A 16,889-nucleotide genomic window follows, 5' to 3' on the forward strand; every position below is an offset into this window, starting at 1 on the left:
GGCCAGTGGGGCGGGGCTACGGGCCCTCACCAGCTGACTCTAGTGCCTGCGGGTGGATCTACAAAGTAGTTTGTCCCTGCGCAGCGGACAGGGCTTCTGGCGCGGGAACTACCCTACGGAAAGATACGGAGATAAACGACTAGTGATGGAGGCGCGGAAACTGAGGCTCCGGGCGGGTCAGGCGGTAACAAGAGTTCTATATATAATAATAGCAATAATAGTTATATATATACGGTGCGTTTACTTTACTTGAGGCTCTTTTCTTCCCTTAGTTTCTCTCATCTTTATAAAGTAGGCATTTGGCCCTTTGAGCTAAGTGTGTTCTTGTTCCCTGTTAACAGGTGAGGTAACTGAGGCTGTCCGAGAGCGAAACTCATTTGCGCACAACTGCGGACAGCTGAGAAGTGGTCAAGTCGGAACTGGGACGCAGGTTTGTGCTCGTTACTCAACCAACACAGATGACTTTTTTTTTTTTTTTAATGCCTGGCTCGAGAAAACAAGTAATCAATGAAAGCCGGACACTAAAGCCTTTGCCTGTCAGCATCCCATCTGCGGACCAAATGCTGAACTGGGTGCAGGCCCTCCCTCCCTGCAGCCCCTAGGCCCTGGCGGCGGGGAGCAGCCTACAGCTCATGGGGTTGGCCTGGGGGCTCTGGAACCAGCTCTGCCTCAGGGGCCCCCCAGATCTCTGACCCCAAGTCTCGTTCGCTCCGCTCTTCCTCATGTCGGCATTTAGCTGGGTATCTTTCCCTTTCGGAAGGTGGAGTAGCCAGCAAGTTCAGGCTCCCATAGCTCCGTGGGAGAGAGGAGGGCCTCACCAGATGCGGCTGCTCTTCTGCCAAACCTCTCCTGGGCAAGGGGAGGTGGGGATTAGGGGTGGGGAAGGGGGCGGTGGAGAAGCCAGGCTATACCAACAGCCTATCAAAGAACCTTGCAAGAGTATTTGGTTAATCACCTCTTGGTGGTTCTTCATTCATTCACGTATTTACTGAGCACCGCTGTGTGCCAGGCCTACTCGACCCTGGGGAAAAAGTAGAAAAAAGACACAGTACATGCTCATGGATCTTTTTGTTTTTGAGAGAGGGCAGCAGAAACTAAAGAAAGAAAAGCACAGTTTGTGGATACTAAGAAAGTAAACAATGCTGAGGTAAGAGAATTAACTGGGTGTCAGGACTTTTCAAGTAGAGGATCAGGAGAGGTCTCCCAGGTGGCAACCCTGATGCTGAGGCCTCTGATAAATGAGAAGGAACTGTCTACTGGAGATCCAGGTCACTTTCTGGGCAGATGGAACAGCAGTTGTAAAAGTGTTAAAGTAGAAGCTAGGTAAATGTGGTCAAGAAGCAGCACAATCATTGTAGCCGGAGCAGGGAGAGTAGGAGAGAGCGGTAAAGGATGAGGTTGGAAAGGTGAGGAGGGTTGTATCATCTACGCCAGCGGTCCCCAGCATCTGGAATCTGATGCCTGATCTGAGGTGGAGCTGATATAATAATAGAAACAAAGTGCAGAGTAAGTGTAATGCGCTCGACTCATCCCGAAACCATCCCCTCTCCCCTATCCCTGTCCGTAGAAAAATTGTCTTCCTAGAATGTGGTTCCTGGTGCCAAAAAGGTTGGGGACTGCTGATACACACCTTTAGGGTCATGGTGAGAACTTTGGATTTTATTCTAAGCCACTGGAAGGTTTTCAACTAAAGAGGGGTCTGATCAAATTTATGTTTTTAAAGATAAGACTCTGCTGTATGAAGAATTAATACGGACAAGTGAAAGTGGAGACGTGAACAGTTATTAAGAGGCTGTTGGAATAGCCCAGATTATTATGATGCTTGAACTAAGACAGTGGCCATAAAAATAAAGTAGATTGGTTTATGACGTTTTGGACGTGGAATTGAAAGAACTTCCTGAAGAACTCCATGAGGAAGATGAGAATAAGAAACAAATCAAGAATAATTTTCAGGACTTCCCTAGTGGTCCAGTAGCTAAGACTCTGTCTGAACTCTGAATACCTCGGGCCCGAGTTCAGTCCCTGGCCAGAGAACTAGATCCCACATGTGGCAACTAAGACCCAGGGCAGCCAAATAAAAGCAATAAAAATAAATACTTTAAAAAAAGAATAACTTTTAAGAGACCACCTTATGCAACTTGCATAGATGGTGGTGCCATTTGGTGAATGAAAGACTTGATGAGAGTGAGAAATGTAGAGTTCTTTTTTATCTGGTTAATTTGAGGTTCTTGAGGAATGTACCAGAGAATTGGACACATAACGGGATATATTTTGCGGTGCAGACATAGTGTCCGCTTTGTTGGCCATACGCCTACAGGACATTCTCCATCCCCCATAAAGTCGGTGTGGCCATGTGTCTATGCTCTCCCCCAATGGAAAGTGAGCAGAAGACGACGTGCACATATCCAGGCCTGGCCTGGAAAATCTGTCAACAGATGCTCTCACTTACTCTGCCAGCTGGAAGATGATGACCAGGTTCTGGAGAAGGCAGGACTTTAAGATGGAAGATACCTGGATGGAAGAAAACTCTGCCCTGTTGACCTCAGCATCCTCTCAAGATTGTTATATGAGAGAAGAAGAAGAAAAAAATCTCTTTTGTTGAGCTTTCATGTGTTTACAGCTTTTTGTTACAGCAGCTTTGCCTGTTCTAACACAAATAAGAAAGTGATTCTGCAGTGAACTGTGGGAGAAAATTTTGAAATGACTTGGATTAACATTATCTACGACAGTTAGGAAATAGAAGGTGCCTTGGTTTCTTTGGTTCTTTCAGTAAGAATTTCTCAGGTCCCTCTCTGTGCCAGGCACTGTGCTACATAGTAGAGATTCAGAGATGGGGTCCGAGCCTTATGCATTCTGAGTCTCGCAGCTAAACTCAACATCTGTCATCTGCACATACTGTCCCTCTATCTAGAAACTTTCTCTCCTTAGCACACAGAGGCCAATTCCTACGCGTTCTTCAACCACATTCTAAATATTAATTCATCAGAAAGACTGGGCCTAACCCTCGTGTGTTTGTGTGCTCAGTCGCTTAGTTGTGCCTGATTCTTTGTGACTACTTGGACTGTAGCCACCAGGCTCCTCTGTCCATGGGATTTCTCAGGCAAGACTACTGGAATGGGTTGCCATTCCCTTCTCCAGGGGATCTTCTCAACCCAGGACTGAACCCGCATCTCCTACACTGACTGGCAAATTCTTTACCACTGAGCCACCTGGGAAGCCCCAGGCCTGACCCTTCAGTTCAGTTCAGTTGTTCAGTCGTGTCTGACTCTTTGTGACCCCATGGTCGCACACCAGGCTTTTCTGTCCATCACCAGCTCCTGGAGCCTGCTCAAACTCATGTCCATCGTGTCGATGATGCCATCCAACCATCTCAACCAAGGCCTGACCCTTGGGTCAGTCTAAATCAATTATTCATATTACCTCATAATTCACTTCCTTGTACTTATCACAATTTTAATTTATATATCCACTTTTTTTCCTTTAGGGTCCTCTCCTCCATTAGATTAAATATTCTCAAAAAGGGAAGGAAGGAATCTTATCTGCATTATTAGTTCCATCCTCAACACCTAGCCCACAGTAGGTGTTTGATAAATATTTGTTGGAGAAATCAAGGAACGTGGTAGACAGCCTAATATAACCCTCAGAGATGCCTGTGCCTCTTGGTATTCATGGTCTTGTGTAATCCCCTCACTGTGCTCATGGGCTGACCTAGAGACTCACTTCAAATGATGGGCTGTCATGTCTGAGATTAGATTACAAAAAGGCTGTGGCTTCCCTCCTGGGTACCCTTCTCTTGCTTTCCCATTCTCTTGCCCATTTGCTCTGAGGAAAGCCAGCTCAAATGTGAGCAGCTTTATTAGTTTCCTGGGGCTGCCATAGCAAATTACCATAAACTAGGTGACTTAAAACAATGGAAATTTATCCTCTACAGTCCTGCAGGCCCAAAGTCTGAAATCCAGGTGTCAGAAGGGCCCTGCTCCCTCTGAAGCCTCTAGGAAGGGTCCTTTCTATCTCTGCCAGCTGCTGGTGGCTCCCAGCAGTCCTTTGGCCTTCCTTGGCCTACAGGTGTATCCCTCTAATCTCTGCCTTGATCTTCACATGACTTTCTCCGTGTGCGTCTGTGTTCTTTCCTCTTCCGAAGACACCCATCATTGGATTTAGGGGTCACCCTAACCTAGTATGACCTCATCTTATCCTAACTAATTGCATCTGCAGAGACCTTTCTACATTCTGAGGTTCCATGTGACTAGGAATAGGGGAGAGGATGCTAGTCAGCCCACTATTGTTGCCCCTGGGAGGGCCCACATGTCAAGGAACTCATGTCTCACCAGCTGTCAGTGAGAACTGGAGGCCTGGCAGGTGGTCACGTAAGTGAGCTTAGCATGGATCTTCACATAGTTGAACCCTGAGATGATTGCATCCTTGGCCAACAACTTGATTGCAGCCCTCTGTACCAGGGGCACCCAGTTAAGCTATGTCCAAAATCCTGACCCACAGAAACTGTGAGATGATAAATGTTTTTAAAGTGCTAAAGTTAGGGGCAGTTTGTCATGCAGCATAGATAACTAACACAGATGTTGGTGCCTGAAAGAGGGGTGCTATCATAACAGCTCCCTAAAATGCGGGAGTGGTTGGGAACCAGGCAGTGGGCAGAGGTTCTAACGAGTTGGACAAGTGTGTTATAGAAAGCCTAAATTATCTTGAACAAACGTAGCAGAGAGAGATCTGGGCTTTGGTTCTCAAAGTGTGGCTGCCAGACCAGTAGTATGGGGCACTTAGTAGATGTACAGTAAATATTTCTTCTTGAGGCCATAAGATTGGAAACCAGGAGTGTATATCACTGAAAAAAAAAAAAATCCTTTTACCATGTTCATTTCATTTTCAGAAAAATTTTAATAAAAACAATGACAATCAGTTACTTTTTATTCTTCATGAAGTAGCTGAATGAGAGTGGGACATGACTGGAGGGACTGTGAGGAAATGGAGGCCCAGAGGTAAGGCAATTTATTTTTTTTAATTAAGATTAAAATCCATGTAACATAAAACTGACCATTTAAAAGCGAACAGTTCAGTGGCATTTAGTACTCAATGTTGTGCAAGTATCATCTCTATCTAGTTCAAAGACATTTTCATCATCCCCAGGGGAAACCCTTATCTGTTATCCATCAACTTTCCTTCTCTCCCTAGCTCCTGCTGCTGCTGCTGCTAAGTCGCTTCAGTCGTGTCCGACTCTGTGCGACCCCATAGACGGCAGCCCACCAGGCTCCCCCGTCCCTGGGATTCTCCAGGCAAGAGTACTGGAGTGGGTTGCCTTTTCCTTCTCCAGTGCATGAAAGGGAAAAGGGAAAGTGAAGTCGCTCAGTCCTAGCAGTGACCAGTCTGCTTTGTCTCTTTGGATTTACCTATTCTGAACATTTCATAAACATAGAATCAGACAATATGTGGCCTTTTATGTCCAGCTTCTTTCCCATAGCATCATGTTTTTGAGGTTCACGTATATAATAGCATGTACCAGTGCTTCATTAGTGTTTTATGGTTAAATAATTTCATTATGTGAATGGGCCACGTTTTATTCATTCATCTGTTAATAGACATTCAGATTATTTCCATATTTGGGGCTGTTGTGAATAGTACTTCTGTGGACATTCATGGAGAAGTTTTTGTTGGAGTCCCTGTTTGCTGTTATTTTGGGCGTGTGACCGTCGCCTTTTGCCTCAATGCACTTGTCTAGGTGTTGCCCATATACAACCACGTGGCGTGTAATGCCATCTTGTGTTTTGTTTCAACCATTTTTAAAACTGAAGTACTGCTCAGTGGTAAAGAATCTGCCTGCCAGTGCAAGACATGTGGGTTCAATCCCTGGTTCAGGAAGATCTCCTGGAGTAGGAAATGGCAACCCACTCCAGGACTCTTGCCTGGAAAACCCCATGGACAGAGGAGCCTGGCGGGCTGCAAAGAGTCGGACATGACTTTAGTGAATGAACAACAACAATAGTTAATTTACAATGTTGTGTTAGTTTCAGGTATACAGAAAAGTGATTCAGTTATATAGATAGACTTTTTCAGATTCTTTTCCACTGTAGTTTATTGCATGATATTGAATACAATTCTCTGTGCTACACGGTAGGTCCTTGTTACCCTTTAGTAACTGTAAGTTTGCTGTGAGTCTTTTCTGTTTTGTAAATCAGCTCATTCGGGTAACACTATCTTTGAAAGACACCAGCCTGATCATTTGGTCTACCTGTCAGATCTCGGAGAGGATAGCAGTGCAGTTGTACTTACAAACACGGGGTGGCACCTAGACTTAGAAAACCCCACATCAGCCCCCCTTCTCAGGGCTGCAGGAGGTTCCTTGCATCCTTTATTCCGCCATTTCCTCTTGGGCGCTGGGCAAGGCCAAAGGCAGAAACACCAGCTTTACACCCAATACTCCTGTGACTGACCCACATCTAAAAACCCAGAGAGATTAGGTTGTTCATAACCCGAGAACTTTGTTTTTGCTTCCAGACAGCTACCTAGTGTTCTAATAGGTTTCTGTCACTAAAAGCACAAGGAGATTAATGGGTCTAGGATGTCAGAATCAACAGGATAGACATTTTCTTAATAGCTGGCATTTCTGTTGTTATTTGTCAGTTTAAGAAGCAGATTCTCTTACCATGAGTCTGATTCACAGGGATGCGGGCAAGAAATATTACATTTCTCTGTTTTCTCCAATTCACCCCAACAGGGTTTTCAGCAGCACTGGAGTATTAAAAGGTTGGCAGTTCCAATGTCTTAAGTCCTCTCCTTCAGATAAGAGCACCACTTTTCTTTGAGGATCCATCCCTCATTTTCAGCCTCAAATGGACTAGAAGGGCCTCCAGGGCTACAAGGGTGGACGGTTAGAACTCAGGTCGAAGAGAATCACCGCATCTTTATCGCTCTGGCCACTGGTCGAGGGAAGGGCAGGATGTCACATCAGTTAGCATGAACCTGAGTCTTTGCTGGGGCTAGCAAACATGGACCTTCTCCTAGCCAGTGGACTTGAGCCTTGCCCGGTATGAGATGAGAGCTCTTGAGGTCAGTTGGTTCTTCTAAGAATCCAGACCCACCAGCACAAAAATGGGTATGGTTTAAACATGGAGAGCTGGAGCCAAGAGATGGAAAATTTTGAACTTCTGGATCAAGCCATGGTCAGAGCCGAGATCTCAGGGTTTTGGAATATGGGGACCATATTTTTTTCACACTGACTTGAACTTGGTTTTCTGATACTTGCAAGTAAAATTTTCTTAAGTAATATATTGTGTATAGAAAATCTTCCCAGAAGTACTCTCACCTATATCATGAGATTTGGATTAAGTTGTTGGTAAGATCAGGCATTGGAAAGTCATCACCCTAAATTTTGAGGGTGCTATTTCGCATCATGGTAGGGATTTGCCTTCCCAAATCCATTTTCCTTTTATTCTTTAGAATTAAGAACTTTAATTTTAGAGAGGCACACTGACTCCCAGCTAAAAAGACAAAGTTCCTTATCCTTCTTTGCAGCTAGATGTGGCCATGTATCTTAACTTTGTCCAATTCAGTTCAGTCGCTCAGTCGTGTCCGACCCATGGACTGCAGCACGTCAGGCCTCCCTGTCCATCACCAACTCCCGGAATTTACCCAATTTCATGTCCATTGTGTCAGTGATGCCATCCAACCATCTCATCCTCTGTCATCCCTTTCTCCTCCTGCCTTCAATCTTTCCCAGCATCAGGGTCTTTTCAAATGAGTCAGCTCTTTGCATCAGGTAGACAGAGTATTGGAGTTTCAGCTTCAACATCAGTCCTTCCAGTGAACACTCAGGACTGGTTGGATCTCCTTGCAGTCCAAGGGACTCTCTCAAGAGTCTTCTCCAACACCACAGTTCAAAAGCATCAATTCTTTTGCGCTCAGCTTTCTTTATAGTCCAACTCTCAACATCCGTACATGACCACTGGAAAAACTATAGCCTTGACTAGATGGACCTTTGTTGGCAAAGTACTGTCTCTGCTTTTTAATATGCTGTCTAGGTTGGTGATAACTTTCCTTCCAAGGAGTAAGCATCTTTTAATTTCATGGTTGCAGTCACCATCTGCAGTGATTTTGGAACCCCCCAAAATAAAGTCTGCCACTGTTTTCAGTTTCCCCATCTATCTGCCATGAAGTGATGGGGCTGGATGCCATGATCTTAGTTTACTCAATGTTGAGAACTTTAAGCCAACTTTTTCACTCTCCTCCTTCACTTTTATCAAGAGGCTCTTTAGTTCTTCTTCACTTTCTGCCGTAAGGGTGGTGTCATCTGCATATCTGAGGTTATTGATATTTCTCCCTGCAGTCTTGAGTCCAGCTTGTGCTTCATCCAGCCCAGTGTTTCTCATGATGTACTCTGCATATAAGTTAAATAAGCAGGGTGACAATATACAATCTTGACATACTCCTTTTCCTATTTGGAACCAGTCTGTTTTTCATGTCCGGTTCTAACTGTTGCTTCCTGACCTGCATACAGATTTCTCAAGAGGCAGGTCTCTCTATATGTCCAAAGACATATAAATATAAGTTTTGTGGGCAGCCTCTTGGAAGTTGCCTTATAAAGTATCCCACCTTTCTTTGTCCTTTAACCGTCTTGCTTCTTGGATGTTGTTGTGATGGCTGGAATGTTAGAAGTCATATTAAGCCTCAAGGATGAGGGTCATGCTGTAGGGATAATGGAACATTGAAATAGTAGGAATCACTTATTTAAAGACTCTGTGGAATCACTTTAATAGCCCTTCACTGCTCACCTTTGGGCTTCTTTTACCTGAGAGGTACATGGGCACATTCTAGGGAGCCTTCTTCCCTGCCTACAGTCAGCAGGGGCCCTTCTTGTCCTTCCATGATGTCATTAGGTTATTGCTCTCATTGTATCTGGCACTTACATCGTATTATAATCATCTGAGTCTGTCTCTCCTCACCATGTCCTGAGCTTCTAGAGATAGTGAGTCTCACAGGTCTTAGTCGTCTTTGCATCACCACGACCTAGCACTCAGTAGCCTTCCAGTAATTGTTTATGATGGACGTATGTAGTGTGAAGAGCGTAACCTTTTCTTCCATCAGGCCCAGGTTAGGCCAGCCATCCCCCTTGGCACGGTCGGAACACCCTCTTCCTGTTAAGTCCCTATGTTTAATCCCTCTCTCTCCCTGGGTAGACCCAGGCGCTGTGAGAACAAGGACAGAGGTTTCAGCTGACCTCATGCCACCATGCACCACCTCATGCCTAGGAGACTGCCAAGATGGAAGAACAGGGGGCAGAGGGTGGCGTGAGCTCAAAATTTTGCCTTTTGCCACTCATTTGTCACGGGACTGTTGCTGCTGCAGCTCATCATCAAAGCTGAGAGAGAATCATGTTATTGGCAGTGAACCTCATTTCACCTTGAAGCAACATGAACTGGAACGTCTTGTTCCATCTGGTCATAGAATCGTCACCTCAATGAGATGTAACTATTTCAGCTATAGAATGATTGAGAGTTTTTGAATACATATATAAATACGTGTTGTCATAAGCCACTTCAGTTGTGTCCGACTCTTTGCGACCCCATGGACTGTAGCCTGCCGGGCTCCTCTGTCCATGGAATTCTCCAGGCAAGAATACTGGAGTGGGTTGCCATGCCTTCCTCCAGGGGAACTTCCCAACCCAGGGATTGAACCTGCATCTCTTACGTCTCCTGCACTGGCAGCCAGGTTCTTTACCACTAGCACCATGCAGGAAGCCCATATGTAAATATATATAATCTAAAAGGTTAAATACTAATAAACCTAATAATCTAAAAGATTCGGTTTACTTGTATTTTATTGTTTAAAATTTAGTGATACTGTTCTGCTTTCATTTTTCATGTCTTCTATTTATGACAGTTAAATGCTGCTCTTTTTTATGTACTGCAAATAAGGTGTTTTTCAAAAATTTTATCTAAATGTCAATTTAAAGAAAAAAGTAAATAATAGTACAAGTATATCATATATGACAAAAATTGTTAAGTGCTACTCAGAGAAATCAAATGAGTCTTTAGTAGAATAGGGGTCGCTTATCAAGACGTGGCTTAGCCTCAGTGAAATAAAGGCAGGGGTCAACCACTGAGTTCCACCACTCCCCTGACACTGTCTGCAAAAATTATACAGGTGTGTTTCTCAGGAAAGGATCAAACTTTTCCCCCAAATTCTTAAAGGAAGCTGTGACCCAATCATGATCACTCACAACTACTGTGATTCAGTTCTTTTTGCTCCATTTTCATTGTTCACTAAGGAATGTTCAGCTTCCTAATTTACTAATAGTACTAATTACTAACTTGCCAGGTCCCCTAACTAAAGGCAGGCAGTGTTCTGGATACAAGATTCAAAAAGTCTGAAAATACAGACCTCACTTAAAATGAGTAAACGGACATCTGGTTTTCAAGTTAATCTCTTATGAAACTGGTCCGGCAGGAATCTGTCTCATTGGTTCTGACCAAGTCTTTGAACTTACAACACTGAGAACCAGCCTTGAGTGTCGAGTGCGCATTTTTCCCAGCTTACCTCTCCGTCTCTCGGGGCAGGGGCTGCGAGTGCTGTTGAGGTGTCGAGACTCAGTGTGTTGCACAGGGCCCGCCACACATGGGCAGGCCAGAGACACCCGTTAATTACGTGCAGGATACAAAGGCTGTTTGCCCCCAAGAGGGGAGGGGCGGTAGGTGTTGACAGTGTGACACACGCGCAGAGGGGACAACATATCTGTGTGACAGCATCTCCTTGGGCTGAGACGGAGAAAGACTTAGTTAGAAAGTGAAGAGCCACAGTGTCTTTATTGGGTTTTTAGTCCAGAATACAAAGCAAGGTGCTAGTTGTTGCCTCAATGATAGTACAGGGGTCAACAATGGCTTTTCCTTCCCCTGTTAAGGCAAATTACAGAAAGAAGTGTGTCAGATGGACAGAATGAGATATTTGAATCTTTGGAAAGTCACTTTGAAAGCTAGTAGCAGTACTGCAGTGTAAAAGGCTTTCCATATACCCTTTGCCCCACACCCAGCCAATGTATTGGAAGGAACTTTCTTGATCCAAGAGATTCTTCTGGCAGAGTTTCTCTTTTGAGACCTTTAGCATGCAAGGGTCATTTTTCTTGGTCTTGTGGCTGATCTCTGAGCCTTCCATTACTGGATGAGTAAGAAAGCCAGCGTGGTTCTTCAGGAGTTCTTCTGAGGAACTCTGACTGTGACCTGTGAGGGAAGCAGAGAAGCTGTTAAATCTGCATGCTTCCCTGTGGTCCGCAGGCCTCCTCAGCTGGATGCTGCCGGAGCGATAAGCAGAAGGGCTCCCCTTATTTTCCAACATCTCGACAACCAAATGGTCGATCCGAGCAACCTGCTAGGGCTATGTTCTGCGTTAAGATCACACTCAGCCTCCCCTTGACCCAGTCTTTCTCCACTGGGGGCTTTTCCCTCTTCTCAAGCTCTATAGAACTCGGTGTATGACGAAGCCCAGCAAAGGACTGTGTAAGCACAGTGGTGGTCAAGTCCCTACTTATTCTTCACAAGGCATAGCAGAGACCGGGTCTTTACCCTCTTTGGTAGCTTCCATGGCTTAAAACAAGAAACCTGCAGTCAACACTGGTGGAGCCCGGCACAGGGAGAGGGCAGAGAAGGCACCCATACTCACGGTCTTCACTTCGGTGTACGCCTGCAGCCCGTATTCCCCCAGCTCCCGGCCACTCCCAGACAGCTTGTAGCCACCGAACGGCGACTGGGCCCCAAACACGTCATAGCAGTTGACCCTACAATTTAAGATGAGATCTCAGGAGTAACTTGCTGGGGCAGGGATGAAGTATCCTGCCCCCTCAAACCTCCTGTATTGCTCTAAAATTTAACTTTAGAGCAAATTTTACTTTAGAAAAAGGGAGGTGGAGAACCCTACTAAAATCTAGCCATACAGGGGTTCAAAAGCAGGCCGTGTGCAACAAAGCCGTAAGTTGTCTGGTCCTTCATGACATGGATGTCAATACCAGGGTGCACCAAATGCTAGCTTCCCATTTTAATGAATTGTTTTTACTAATTAGGTGCTGTCTATATGGCTCTGTTCTGGATATTTCATATAAATGGAATCACACAACGTGTGACCTTCTGTGTCTGGCTTCTTTCATTTAGTATTACATTATCCACGTTGAAATAGGCATCAGCGCTTCATTCCTTTTTATGGCTGAACATTCCATCGCGTGAATAAACCACAGTTTGTGTGTCCATTCATCAGCTCGTGGGCATTTAGGCTGTTCCCACTTTTAGACTATCACGAATAGTCTATGAATATTCAGGTACACTTTTTTGTGCAGATGTGTGTTTTTTTTTTTCCTCCTGGGTATACACCCAGGAATGGAATTACTGGGTCCTAGGATAATTCTATGTCGAACTGACTGGGGAACTTCTGCCAGACTTGTCTGTAGTGGGTGCAACATTTTACAGTACCACCAGCAATGTCTCCACACCCTAACCAACACTTGGTATTTTCTGTTTTTTACATTACCGCTGGCCTAATGGGTGTGACATAGGTGCTAAGCTTTGAAAACCAGGGTGACACAGATGCGGACACTCAGCGCTGGCCTCCTCACAGCTTGGTGAGGAGCCCAGTCACCCAGCTGCTTGTCCAAGAAGCGCGTCACGGACATACGCACCAGAGGGAAGTTTAATCCCCTGGAGAAGGGCATGGGAAACCTCTACCCGCTACCCCACACCCACACCCAGACCCAGGAGGCACTGAGCCTGGCACCCCAACTCCGGGATGTGAGCAGGGGATTACCAAAGAGCCTGGCTTGGGATGTCTGCCAGGGTTGTGAAGGGTTGCGGGAGGCCCTTACCACACAGTGCCGGCCTGGAGGGCCTGGGACAGGTAATTGGCCTTGTCCAAGTCCTTCGTGAAGACAGCTGCAGCCAGCCCGTACTTGGAATTGTTGGCTCTCCCGACGACTTCCTCCATGCTCTTGAACTTCAGAATCTGCATCACTGGCCCAAAGATCTGGGATGAGACAGCATGAAGGGTGGGCGTGGCAGACTGAGACCCACATGTTAGCCAGCTCTCCCCAGCGCTGAGCAGGTGGTTCCAGCAGCCCCCAGACTCACAGTGTGAGGGTGCTGACAGCCCCCACTCACTGGAGCACGAGGGAAGGAAGCCAGCTGGTGGCCACAGGCCTTACATACCGTAGCTTATTTCTAAACAGTCCTGTGAGGTAGGGGTTTGCACTGACAAGTTACATGTACATTTAGTTTCAAAGAACTCAAGTCAGTCATTCAGCCAGGCACGCATCAGATGCTGAAGAAACAGCTATGAAGAAGTTATGCACAAAACAGGATCTCTGATCTCAAGATGTTCCAGGTTTATCTTACACTTTCCCTGTCTTATTTCTGAGCCATTTCTTCCAGGAATCCTGCTTCCTTTTAAGTGGGCAACAGGATTTAGAAACCACAACGTGGGAATCGGGCGTGCTTCTTGTCGTTGCAGTGTGGCTGCTCTCAGCCCCGTTAGGGGAGAGCCCCAGGGAACGGATCCTGATGCAATCCAGTGACTGGCCTATGACCAGGACACGGACAGAGGGGGAGCCCAGAGGAGCTACCTGGCCCGAATGAGTGGTGGGAGGTGGGAGGTCAGGAAAGGCCCCGAGAGGTGATAATCAAGCTGGGACAGGAGCAGAAACTAGCCAAGCCAGAGTCAGGGGGAGGAGCAGGGAGGAGGAAAATGGAGTTCCAGGCACCAGCGCCCATTCTTCTTTTTGGCGCCTATTCTTAAAAAATCCATTTGCCACTAAAAGGAAGTAGGACTTTGTGAAGAAATGGCTGATGCCAGGACTGGGTAGAAAGTGTCACGAGGGAGGTGAGAAGACTGCCAGGAGCCCATATCAGAGATGGGGCATCGTGCACTGAGGGCACTAGCAAAGCAAAGGAGCCCCTGCCCTCCTTAGAAAATGAATATTTTCCCTTTCCATTGAGAATGAAAAAAAAAAAAGGATCAAAGTAGTCAAGATGGCGAAAAGAGGCAGAACTTTGTTGTATTTTCCTATCCTGATTTTTGCTCTTTTTTTTTTGAATCAATGGAAGAGGGTGGCAGTGTAATATTTTCCCTGTGTAAGGCCGCTAAAGGGCTTCATCCTCCCAGGGGAGGTGGAGTGAGTCTGAACTCCACAAGGGCAGAGTACAGGTACTGGATACCCCCGGCTCTCCAGTGTCTGTAGAGCACATGGCGCACAGTAGGCAGTCAGAAATGATTTGTGAAGCAAACAAATCAATGAGACAGTTGCTGCCCTACGTTCATAATCAGTACCAAGGAGAAGAAGATCAAGGGACTCTAGCCATGTGGGGAATTCTGGCTTCTGACCTAGGCCAGTGTCCTGCTTACATGAAGTTCATGAGAAGCACCGGGAAGAGTCATGCCTTGAGTCACCGCTCACAGGGACCAGAACACACACAGGACCTGCAGGCTTGGCCAGGGAATTCAGATACTGCCCCCAACCACTGGCAGCCATAAGAGGCTGAAGAGAAGCACAAGGTCAGAAGTGAATTGCAAATGGTTTTGTCTTATGCACTGAGCCAGGATTTGACCCAAGGTCAGCAGATGGGTCATGGGTCAAGATGCTAGACTGAGCTGTCCACTTCTCCTCCTAAGAACATTCCCTCAAGCGCTGGACCCATACTGACCTCCTCCTTTGCGATGGTCATGCCGTCTTGCACATCTCCAAACACAGTGGGCTGGATGAAGTAGCCACGGTCAGCAGCCGCCCCTCCACCACACAGCAGCTTCGCCCCCTCCTCCTTCCCAGATTTGATATAGCCAAGGACCTTCTTAAACTGCGTTTCATCCACCTGAGGGAGAAGGAGCCCAGAGTTATACAGATGCTACAGCCAGACGTCTCCTAGCTTCAGTCTTAGAACCACACAGGCATGGAGATACCTGGGAAATGGGCCAGATCATGAATGCTCCACACTCAGTCACTTCAGTCGTGTCCAACTCTTTGCAACCCCATGAATTATAGCCCACGAGGCTCCTCTGTCCATGGGATTTTCCAGGTAAGAATACTGGAGTGGGTTGCATTGCCCTCCTCTAGGGGATCTTCCCGACCCAGGGATCAAACCCACATCTCATGGCTCCTGCATTGGCAGGTGGATTCTTTACCATTAGCGTCACCTGGGAAGCCCAGATCATGAATGCTGCTGCTGCTAAGTCGCTTCAGTCGTGTCCGACTCTGTGTGACCCCATAGATGGCAGCCCAACAGGCTCCCCCGTCCCTGGGATTCTCCAGGCAAGAACACTGGAGTGGGTTGCCATTTCCTTCTCCAATGCATGAAAGTGAAAAGTGAAAGTGAAGTTGCTCAGTTGTGTCTGACTTAGCAACCCCAAGGACTGCAGCCCACCAGGCTCCTCCATCCATGGGATTCTCCAGGCAAGAGACTGGAGTGGGGTGCCATCACCTTCTCTGATATTAAGCCTACCATTTTTGTTTTTCAAGTATGAGATTACTAAAAATTTTAACTAGTATGAAAATACATTGATGGTAAAGGTATGTTACATACTCTGTAATATTCATATACTATTAGAAGAACTGATAAAACAGGTTAATTATACCTCAATTTAGAAAGGAAAAAAAAGGACTAAGCTGGTACAGCTCTTTGGGCAAGTGTCTTAAAAATTAGACAAAAAATTAGATGTTCATATCCTTTGGCCCAGCTATTTAACTTCTAGGAATTTATGCTACATGTGACAAAGGGACCTGAATAAGGATAGTCACTGGGGAACACCTTATAAAAGCAAAAAGCAGAAACAATTCTAAGTATACATCAGTAGAGGAGCTGGTTAATATAATTATGGTATATCCATATACTGTATCATCATTAACAACAGATCAATCAACGAACACAGAAAGATAGCCTAAGATATTTCTTAAAGGGGAGAAAGCTTGTAGAATGATATATGTTCCAACTTTTGTTAAAACAAACATACCAAAATGTAATTCTGTGTGCGTGAGTGTGGTTGGTTACCTACGGGAAATGGACATGGAGGGGAAAAGGGGAATCTTACTTTTTACTGTAAACTCTTTTTTATGAAGTTTCTAATACAAATCTATATTACCTTAATAATTAAACAGCCACAAACCACAAAGAAAAATGAGAGAAAAAGAGATGCTGTGATGGTAGATACATGTCTTGATTCATTTGTCGAAACCCATAGAATGTACACCACCAAGAGTGAACTCTAATGCAAGCTATGGGCTTTAGTTAATAATACAACAAATGTATCAAACCAAGGCAAGATGTTAAAAACAGGAGAAACTACGGAGTGGAAAGGTTCGGGGTTTATGGGAACTCTGTACTTTCTGCTCATTTTTCTAGAAAAACAGAATCTGTTAAAAAAAAAAAGGGCTGCCTTGGCTGGCCCCAGATTCTGGGGAGTGGACACCAGCAACACAGGTGCCCCCAGGACAGTGGAGCCCACAGAGAAGCCCTCGTGGGCCCTCGAAGTGGGCTCAGGGCTGCACACAAGAGACCTGTGGGGGCAAGAATCCCTGACTCCGGACCCCACGGCTCCTCCCTGGGAGGAGGTGGCCAGCGCGGGGCCCTGTGGAGACTGAGCCCAGGACAGCTGGGTGTAAGGACAGTGCTGGTAAAAGGACCAGGATATGAGAGGAGGTGGGGGGAGAGGTACTGCTGTGTTTCTTACTGTGATTATTATTGACTATTAATTAAAATGAATACATGCTCATGGTTTAAAAAAAAAATATTTTTTTTTTTTTAAAATTTTCAATCAAACAGCTCAGAAGAGTATAAAGTGAAATGAAGTCCCTCTGCTACCCATACATGGCCTTCTGCTCGCCTCCCAGAAGCAGCCGCAACGAACAGGTATGCGTGTGT

General features: G+C 45.8%; 1 protein-coding gene and 1 long non-coding RNA gene across 6 annotated transcripts in view; one reads left to right on the forward strand and one right to left on the reverse strand.

Moving 5' to 3' along the window:
* Positions 1-16,889, forward strand: part of LOC129630140 (uncharacterized) — a 23,515-nt gene continuing 6,626 nt past the window's right edge. Inside the window, exons 1-4 of one of the 5 annotated variants that reach the window (XR_008703552.1) lie at positions 25-234; positions 342-430; positions 4,886-4,994; positions 5,188-6,455. This is a non-coding gene — a long non-coding RNA (uncharacterized LOC129630140). Of the gene's footprint in view, positions 235-341; positions 431-4,885; positions 4,995-5,187; positions 6,456-6,727; positions 9,921-16,790; positions 16,878-16,889 lie in introns of those variants that run through there. The other 4 variants (XR_008703553.1, XR_008703551.1, XR_008703554.1 and 1 more) reach the window with 4 other exon arrangements.
* Positions 10,773-16,889, reverse strand: part of ALDH2 (aldehyde dehydrogenase 2 family member) — a 25,730-nt gene continuing 19,613 nt past the window's right edge. Inside the window, exons 10-13 of the mRNA XM_055550497.1 lie at positions 14,682-14,846; positions 12,851-13,008; positions 11,662-11,776; positions 10,773-11,222 (exon numbers count right to left, since the gene is read on the reverse strand). Of these exons, the coding sequence (XP_055406472.1) occupies positions 11,190-11,222; positions 11,662-11,776; positions 12,851-13,008; positions 14,682-14,846 (471 nt within the window). The 3' untranslated portion in view covers positions 10,773-11,189. The remainder of the gene's footprint in view (positions 11,223-11,661; positions 11,777-12,850; positions 13,009-14,681; positions 14,847-16,889) is intronic.

This window comes from Bubalus kerabau, chromosome 16 (genome assembly GCF_029407905.1).
Source record: "Bubalus kerabau isolate K-KA32 ecotype Philippines breed swamp buffalo chromosome 16, PCC_UOA_SB_1v2, whole genome shotgun sequence".
Classification (NCBI taxonomy): Eukaryota; Metazoa; Chordata; class Mammalia; order Artiodactyla; family Bovidae; genus Bubalus; species Bubalus kerabau.